Source organism: Sapajus apella, unplaced genomic scaffold (assembly GCF_009761245.1).
Source record: "Sapajus apella isolate SASKATOON/1434 unplaced genomic scaffold, GSC_monkey_1.0 scaffold48, whole genome shotgun sequence".
Classification (NCBI taxonomy): domain Eukaryota; kingdom Metazoa; phylum Chordata; class Mammalia; order Primates; family Cebidae; genus Sapajus; species Sapajus apella.
In genome coordinates this window covers 9603093-9610990 of record NW_022436988.1, presented here as the reverse complement: position 1 = coordinate 9610990, position 7898 = coordinate 9603093, and the positions used below count along the sequence as shown (strand labels likewise).

Here is a 7898-nt window from a genome sequence, read left to right as displayed (position 1 = left end):
AGCATTTGACTGATGGAGAGAACAGGACGTCATCTACACTGGTTGCCGTTCCGTTGGGTGCATGTCTCTGCATTCCTGGCCTGGCCAGCAGGTGGCAGCAGCACCTCAGCCTTCAGTCAGCCTATCAGAGACCCGGGACACCAGGCCCTTCCAGTGACTCCCACTCCCACACCTCCCCAACAACATGCCGACTCCAATTACAGCGATCGTCACATTGATATTCGAAAGACATATGCATTCATTTACTGTAAGACCGTGGGTTACATCTTGTAATCACGGGCTTACAAGTCTGTCCCCTGCTCACTGGAGTTACTTGGGGGCCGAAGGGTGCCTGGTTCTGTTCCTGTATCCATGCCCAGGAGTATCTGATCCCCAAACAAAAACCCAGGGCTACTGAGGGGATTACTAAATAGGTGTGCCTAAAAGTCACAGAATTTTAGGCAGTGACCAAGGGGAGCTTGGATCAACATTGTCTCTTCAGGGGAGACATGGGGGCAGCTCCCAGGAGCAGGCAGGAAATGGACTGAGCCTGGGAGGGCCTCTGACTGGCCTCTTTCTCAGGTACCCAGGACCCTCCCATTGGCATTAATGACAAACAGCCGCTGGAGGGGCCTGAAGCTGGCTCCAGCCACATTTGGAAGCCAAGCCTCCTGAGTCAGGGGCGTCCGGGGGATTCTGCCAGCTGTCTTCTTGCAGGTCACTCTTTTCAGAATACAGTTCCAAAACCACTGGACTGGATAATCCGTAAGGCTCCTTCCAGCTCTGAAAGCTCTGAGCTATAGAACTGTATCATGAAAGATGAGATTCACAGATTCCTTTCTTAAGTAAGGGGGAAAGTGGTTGCAGCTGCCCCATCAATAGTCCCTTGATTAAAAGGACAAAGGAAGCCAGATGCCGTGGCTCACTCCTGTAATCCAAGCACTTTGGAGGCCAAGGTGGGCGGATCACCTGAGATCGGAGTTCAAGACCAGTCTGACCAACATGGTGAAACCCCATCTTTAAAAAATAAATAAATAAATAAAAGGACAAAGGAGGCCAGATGCAGTGGCTCACGCCTGTAATCCCAGCACTTTGGGAGGCCAAGGCGAGTGGATCACCTGAGGTCAGGAGTTCAAGGCCAGCTTGCCCAACATGGCGAAACCCCATCTCTACTAAAAACACAAAAATTAGCTGGGCATGGTGGTGGGTACCTGTAATCTCAGCTACCTGGGAGGCTGAAGCAGGAGAGTCACTTGAACTGGGAGGTGGAGGTTGCAGTGAGTCAAGATCATGCCACTGCACTCCAGCCTGGGGGACAGCGCAAGATCCTGTCTCAAATAAATAAATAAAAGGACAAAGGACACCTTGAAGCCAGGTGGAGGCAAGACGCTGGTCTGGGCTTGACCATACAAGATGATTTTAGGAGCTGGACTTCTGAACCTCATGGTTTTATGTTTACAGTTACCTTTGATTTCCAACAAGTGACGCTAGTTCTCCATTTGTGGAAACAATGCAAAGTTTCTTCTAAAGAAAGAGTTGAAACAGCAAGACAGTTAGAAAAGCAGACAGTGCCGCAGGGGCTTTGAGGGCACAGCAGGCATCATGAATGTGGCTCTGAAGGCCTGATGTTCAGGAAGTTCTAGCCCAGGCCTGAGAGATAGTTCATCTGAGACTTTCCAAATAGTTGGGGTGGGTGTGTGATGAGCCAGGGCTGGGAAAGAAACAATTCCCTCTTTGCTTTTGGGGGTAACTGGTACGCACCTTGAACCTGGTGGGGCAGTAAAGGGCAGGGATTTCGGAGTGCACTTCTGCTTGTTTAGGGGTTTGGAGAACAGGCACCTGAGCCTCAGACAGGTCAATCTGGCCTCCAGGGACATGTCTGGCCTCCTCTGTGTGTCCTCTCCTCCAGAAACCTTCTTCCCATCTCACAGCCCACACTGCCGCCCTCCAGGGTGAGGGGCTGAGCCAGGAAGAGCCTTACCCAAGGCGGAGTAGAAGCAGCACTCAGGCATCCTGGTGAGGTCACACTGGTGCAGGAACTTGCAGGGGTCACCCTTCTTGTACAGCCCCCCGGAGCCAGTGCTTACACATCAGCGTCTTCTCCCCTCGGTCATGCTGGAAGGGGCGGAATTTCCCTGGAGACGCCAAAGCACCGGGCTGGGAGGCCCCTCATCCACAGCCCGGCCTGGCTCAGCCCTCCAGGGGATTCCCCAGGAGGGTACTGGACCCAGTCCCCAGTGGCTCTCCCCTTATCCCTTCACCTGGACCCTGTAGGGGCTAGGACCGGGGGCCAAGGCAGCATGAAGGGCAAGCTCTTCTTTTTGAGACAGTCTCGCTCTGTTGCACAGGCTGGAGTGCAGTGGCACGACCTGGGCTCACTGCAACGTCCACCTCCTAGGTTCAAGTGATTCTCCTCCCTCAGCCTCCCAACTAGCTGGTATTACAGGCATGTACCACTACACCCAGCTAATTTTTGTATTTTTAATAAAGATGGGGTTTCACCATGTTGGCCAGGCTGGTCTCAAACTCCTGACCTCAGGTGATCCAGCCACCTCGGCTTTCCAAAGTGCTGGGATTACAGGCGTGAGCCACCACACCTGGCCAGACCAAGCTCTTCTTAATGCACAGCTGTTCCCACTACCACAGCTTTGCCCATCCTTCCCTTCTGCCTGGTGTGCCACGCCCTTCTCCTGGGGAAGCACCTGGGCTCGGAACAGCTGCCTCCTTTTCATTCCCACACAGCCTAAGACCCCCTCTCATCCTGCCAGGGAGCAGGGCTGGGCTTTCCAGCTCAGAATCCCCACACCCAGCCCAGCCCAGCCCCTGGCACATAGTAAGTGCTCATTAAGAGCCTGCTGAATTCCCATCTTTAAAAACACCAAATGTTACGCTTCCTGATTCCAGAGACCTAACAGGGTGACAGAAGAGCCAACTTTGTAACGATTTACAAGGAATCTTCCATGGAAATGTTACATTTAACTGATTTATCATCTTCACTCATGCCTGCATTGCTATTAGCAGGAAGGACTCCCAGTTCCTAAGTTTCTTGCTTTTTTTGAGACAGTATCTTACTTTGTTGGCCAGGCTGGAGTACAGTGGCACAGCCACGGCGCACTGTAGCCTCGACCTCCTGGACTCAAGCAGTTCTCCATCTCAGCCTCCCCAGTAGCTGGGACTGCAGGCATGCACCACCACACTGAGCTAATTTTTGTATTTGCTGAAGATACGGGGTTCTGCCACATTGCCCAGACTGGCAGTTCCTGGGTTTCTTTTTTTTTTCTTTTTTTTTTGAGATGGAGTTTCGCTCTTGTTACCTAGGCTGGAGTGCAATGGCACGATCTCAGCTCACCACAACCTCCACCTCCTGGGTTCAGGCAATTCTCCTGCCTCAGCCTCCTGAGTAGCTGGGATTACAGGCACACGCCACCATGCCCAGCTAATTTTTTGTAGTTTTAGTAGAGATGGGGTTTTACCATGTTGACCAGGATGGTCTCGATCTCTTGACCTCGTGATCCACCCGCCTCCGCCTCCCAAAGTGCTGGGATTACAGGCGTGAGCCACCGCGCCCGGCAGTTCCTGAGTTTCTAAGCAGGACCAGCCTCATGCCTGGCCAGTTCTCTGACATACTTTGGGGGATAGGAAAAAAATGGACATACTTTCCTTTTTTTTTTTAACTATTATATTTTTATATTTTGTAGAGACAGGATCTCACTATGCTGCCCAGGCTGGTCTTGAGCCATCCTCCGGCCTCTGCCTCACGAAGGTGCTGGGATTACAGGTGTGAGCCAACTCGCCCCGCCAAGGTGCTCTTTTGAAACAGCCCCACCTTCCCCTGGCCAGGGACTTGCTGGGTTCCAACCCCCCACCAGAACACCTTGCTTTCTTCGCAAGAGGGTGTCACTAGGAAACACTGCTCTAGAGACTGGATAGGCTGAGCTGAGGAGACGTCCCTCAGCCCACATTTGAGCCTGCGGGCTCCTGGGTGCGTGCACAGAGAGCTTCCAGGCTTCCAGGCACAGAATTATTTGGATCGCAAAGCATGTCCTAAACTCTCACACCAGCGAGATTTCTTAACCTAAATGTATAGACAAGCAGCAGGAGGACTAGGAAACCCTAAAATTGGAAGGCAGGTTTTTTGGCAATTGTGTATTTCTGTGGGAAGAGCCTCTACGAGGTCCCTGAGCTGAAAACCCAAGGCCGAATGTGGTGACTCACGCCTGTAATCCCAGTGCTTTGGGAGGCCCATGCGGGTGAATCACGAGGTCAGAAGTTCGAGACCAGCCTGGCTAACATGGTGAAACCCCATCTCTACTAAAAATACAGCCAGGCATGGTGGTGGGCACCTGTAATCCCGGCAACAGCTAAGGAGGCTGAGGCAAGAGAATCGCTTGAACCCAGGAGGCGGAGGTTGCAGTGAACCGAGATTGTGCCACTGCACTCCAGCCCGGGCAACAGTGCAACACTCTGCCTCTAAATCAATCAATAAATAGAAAAGTTGAAAACCCTTGTATATGAGTCAGGCCTTTCAGAATAGCTGCGTCTAGGAAGAGGGTATTGACCCAAAAGCAGGGCAGGAGAGAAGCGGAGGATGCTTTTTGGTAGCATTTCAAAGACAGTGGCCAGCACCACCTCAGGGCATATGGAATGGATGGGAAAACTGACCAGCTTCCAAACCGAATCAGAGCATAGGCCCCGGGGAGAAGGGTGCCTCCCCTCTAGCTGGGAGCAAAAGAAGAAAAACATCAAGAGGCTGGGGCTCCTGGGAATTCTCAGGCCAGAGCTCAGACGCACCCCGACCCCAGCAAAGAAGAAGGAAAGAAACGCGCCTGCCTAGGCAGCCTGGTGACCCTGATGCCAGCTTCGAAGACAGCTGCAGAGGCTGGAAATCTTGGGGGAGGGGCAGGCTGCTAGGTGGACCCACACACTTGTCCTTTGTCTACCTGTAAGTCTAAAATTCTGCTCCACAGCTGGGTGTGGTGGCTCACGCCTGTAATCCCAGCTCTTTGGGAGGCCCAGGCAGGTGGATCACCTGAGGTCAGGAGTTTGAGACCAGCCTGGCCAACATGGCGAAACCCCATCTCTACTAAAAATACAGTAATTACTCGGGTGTGGTGGCAGGTGCCTGTAATTCCAGCTACTCGGGAGGCTGAGGCAGGAGAATTGCTTGAACCTGGGAGGCGGAGGTTGCAGTGAGCCGAGATGGCACCACTGCACTCCAGCCTGGGTGACAGAGCGAGACTCCGTCTAAAAATAAATAAACAAAATTCCGCTCCATCCCAAATTTCCCTTCCCAATTTCCCCTCCCTAGGTGCAAATTTCACACCTTATCCCAGGCCAGACAAACCCTGCACTCACCTGGCCCGGGGCCCAGGCCTGCCTGTTAACTCACCTTTCTCCAGAGCCCTTAATGGAAGTCGCACACAGCTGAGCCCGACTCTGGAAGCAGAAGAGGGAACCAAGAAAGTAGCTTTCCCAGAGGTGGCTGCTGTGGGGGAGCCGCCACCTCCTATCAGCATGTCCCATCTGGACCTCCTCCAGGCTCTGGCCTGTGGGCCCCCAAATCTGGGCCCTGTGGACATTCACCTGCAGAGCCAGCCAGCAGACCTCAACCCTTAAACCCCCCAACTCTGAAACAGAGGAGCTAGAGGGGCCCAAGGCTGGCCCAGGAGCTCAGGGGGCCAGTGTGGCTTCTCTCAATTCACCGTCTCGCTGTGCCTCTTTCTCAGCCTGGAAAATGGGTTCCCCTGAAGCCACAGAAAAGAAAGACAGAGAAGGGGCTGTTGCATCAGGTAGCTGAGCAGAGAGGCCTGTAGAGAGGGTGGGGAGGGACAGTGGCCCCATCCTCACTCACTGTCCATGTCCTGGAAAGGCAGGAGCCCAGTTCCCTTCTGCGTCTCGACATCCTTCTCAAAGGCGACTGCTCCAGTCCGGCAATGACTTCCTGCATCTTCCATCTCCTGCTAGGGCTGCGGAAGCTTCCAGAGCCCAGGCAGGTGGGCCCTATATAGCTCATCAAAGGCCCTTAAGGGGCCAGCATCCAATGCCTCCCCTTTTACCCGGGGTGCCAGTGGCCAGGTGACGGCAGGCAACTCTCCAGCCCGGGCTGTACCGGAGTGGGACCCAGCTGCCTCACCACGCCCAGCCGGTGCAGGGGCAGACGCCCCAGGGCCCCTTGCCCCACACTGTGTACACAAGGCCCTCTCGGGTGGGGAGGGATTTGCAGAGCTTCACAAACTGCTTATCTGTGCACATTACCAAGCACAAACGTGGCATGCACGCAGACATTACCAAACGTGGGCTCATACTTTGTCCATGAAGACACAGCCACAGGTTAGCAAAGAGCTTCGCAAACCAACCGCAGCAAGGCTGCTATTCTGCCCGAGCTGGGGATGGTGGGGGTGTGCAGAGGGAGGGAGCCGTCCCATCTCCCCGTTTCTTCCCATCAGGGAATTGGTTTCCCTCTGGGACCCCTGACACCCCTTTTCTGGCCTGAGTGACAAGCCCCAGTGAGCTCTTCATGGGAGAGAAGGAAAAAGGATGAAGCGCTGAGGAATCGGAAACAGTTGGATGAATGGCGCTTTGTTTACCTCGAACGCAATCGCCAGCTTGGCTGGAGGGTGGCACCGACCCAAGGCAGAGCGGCCTCCCAGCCAGGATTCCACAGGGCCACCCCAGCGCCACCCCACCCCTGAGAAAGTGCTTTATAAATGAAGTCTCTATGCAAATGTTGTTTTATTATTATTACACCAGCCTGCAGGGCTGGGACATCTGAAAATGCTTTCAAAGTAGCACGTTAGGGCTCTAATTAGACCAGGCTCCTCCCTCCCCCTGCTCTGGCCCCAAACTGGCCTTGCCTCTAACTGGAGCTGCTGTTCTCAGTCATATTGGCCATCGAGGCCGCTAGAACCAGAACGCAAACGCTCTCCTTTCTGGGTGCCCGGACCCAGCAGGGAGCGGTGGGCAGCCCTGCAGGCTCACAGCTGGGCCAACATGAACCAGCCTGCCCTGCCGGCTTTTGTTACCTGTGGCTGTCGCTCCTCGATCTGTTCTTTTGAACTCCAGATCAGAAAAGAAAATAGCTGGAGAGATAGACACCTGGAGCCGAGGCGGGACTGGGAGGGGCAGGGATGAGAGCCAAGAGTTTCCAGAAGCTTCCAGGGCCTCTGACTGCATCCTGGGAGAGGCAGAGGGACCCAGCTCCAGGCTGCCAGAGGGTGGGGCCGAGGGGTCCCTGGGGCAGAACCCCTGGCTTTTCTTGGCCTTCCTTGTGTGTGTTGATTAGTAGTCCCAAGAATGCATTCATCTGTCAACACAGGCTCATTAGAGGCTCACACTAGCCTGGCAGGGCAGGCAGGACTGATGAGGAAATCCAGCCCCAGAGAGGCCAAGGGCACGTGGTTTGGGAGGTGATATGGATGGGGTTCAAATCTGGGTCTCTTGATGATTTCCTTCCCTAAACATGCCTGAGCGTCTCTGCACTAGGGCCCCGTCCCTACCCTCAGAAACGGCCCCCGTCAAGGAGGGGACATTAGCCATTCACACGATAATGAGATGGAGGGATGAGAGGCCCAGCAGGGCAGGAAGGGGTGGCAGGGAGAGCTCTCAATGGAGACTCATGATGATGCGGAGAGAATGTTCTGGAAGAAGGCCAGCAGTATGAAGGCTGGGGTGTGGAGCAACGTGCAGGCTGAGGAGGCGCTCAAGGATTGGTTTGGCAGAAGTAGGGGTACAGAGGGGGAATGGGGACAGGGAGGCTGGAGAGCTGGGGCACGACCCAACTCTGGGAGGCCTGTTGGAATGAGCTTTGTTGGGGAGTGATCATGAAGGCAGCAAAGCCACCGCAGGGCTCTGAGAACAGGACATGGCTCTCTGAGAGATGGTCAGTGGAAGACTGTGCAAGAGGATGACTTTTTTTTTTT

General features: G+C 54.2%; 1 protein-coding gene across 1 annotated transcript; it reads right to left on the bottom strand.

Moving 5' to 3' along the window:
- Nucleotides 1-1270: 1270 nt before the first annotated feature.
- Nucleotides 1271-7898, bottom strand: CPSF4L (cleavage and polyadenylation specific factor 4 like). The gene is given in 5 exon segments (XM_032241181.1): nt 1271-2048; nt 2050-2147; nt 5369-5548; nt 5831-5896; nt 5899-7898. Coding segments are annotated over 5 exon segments (582 nt in total). The 5' UTR covers nt 5993-7898; the 3' UTR covers nt 1271-1904.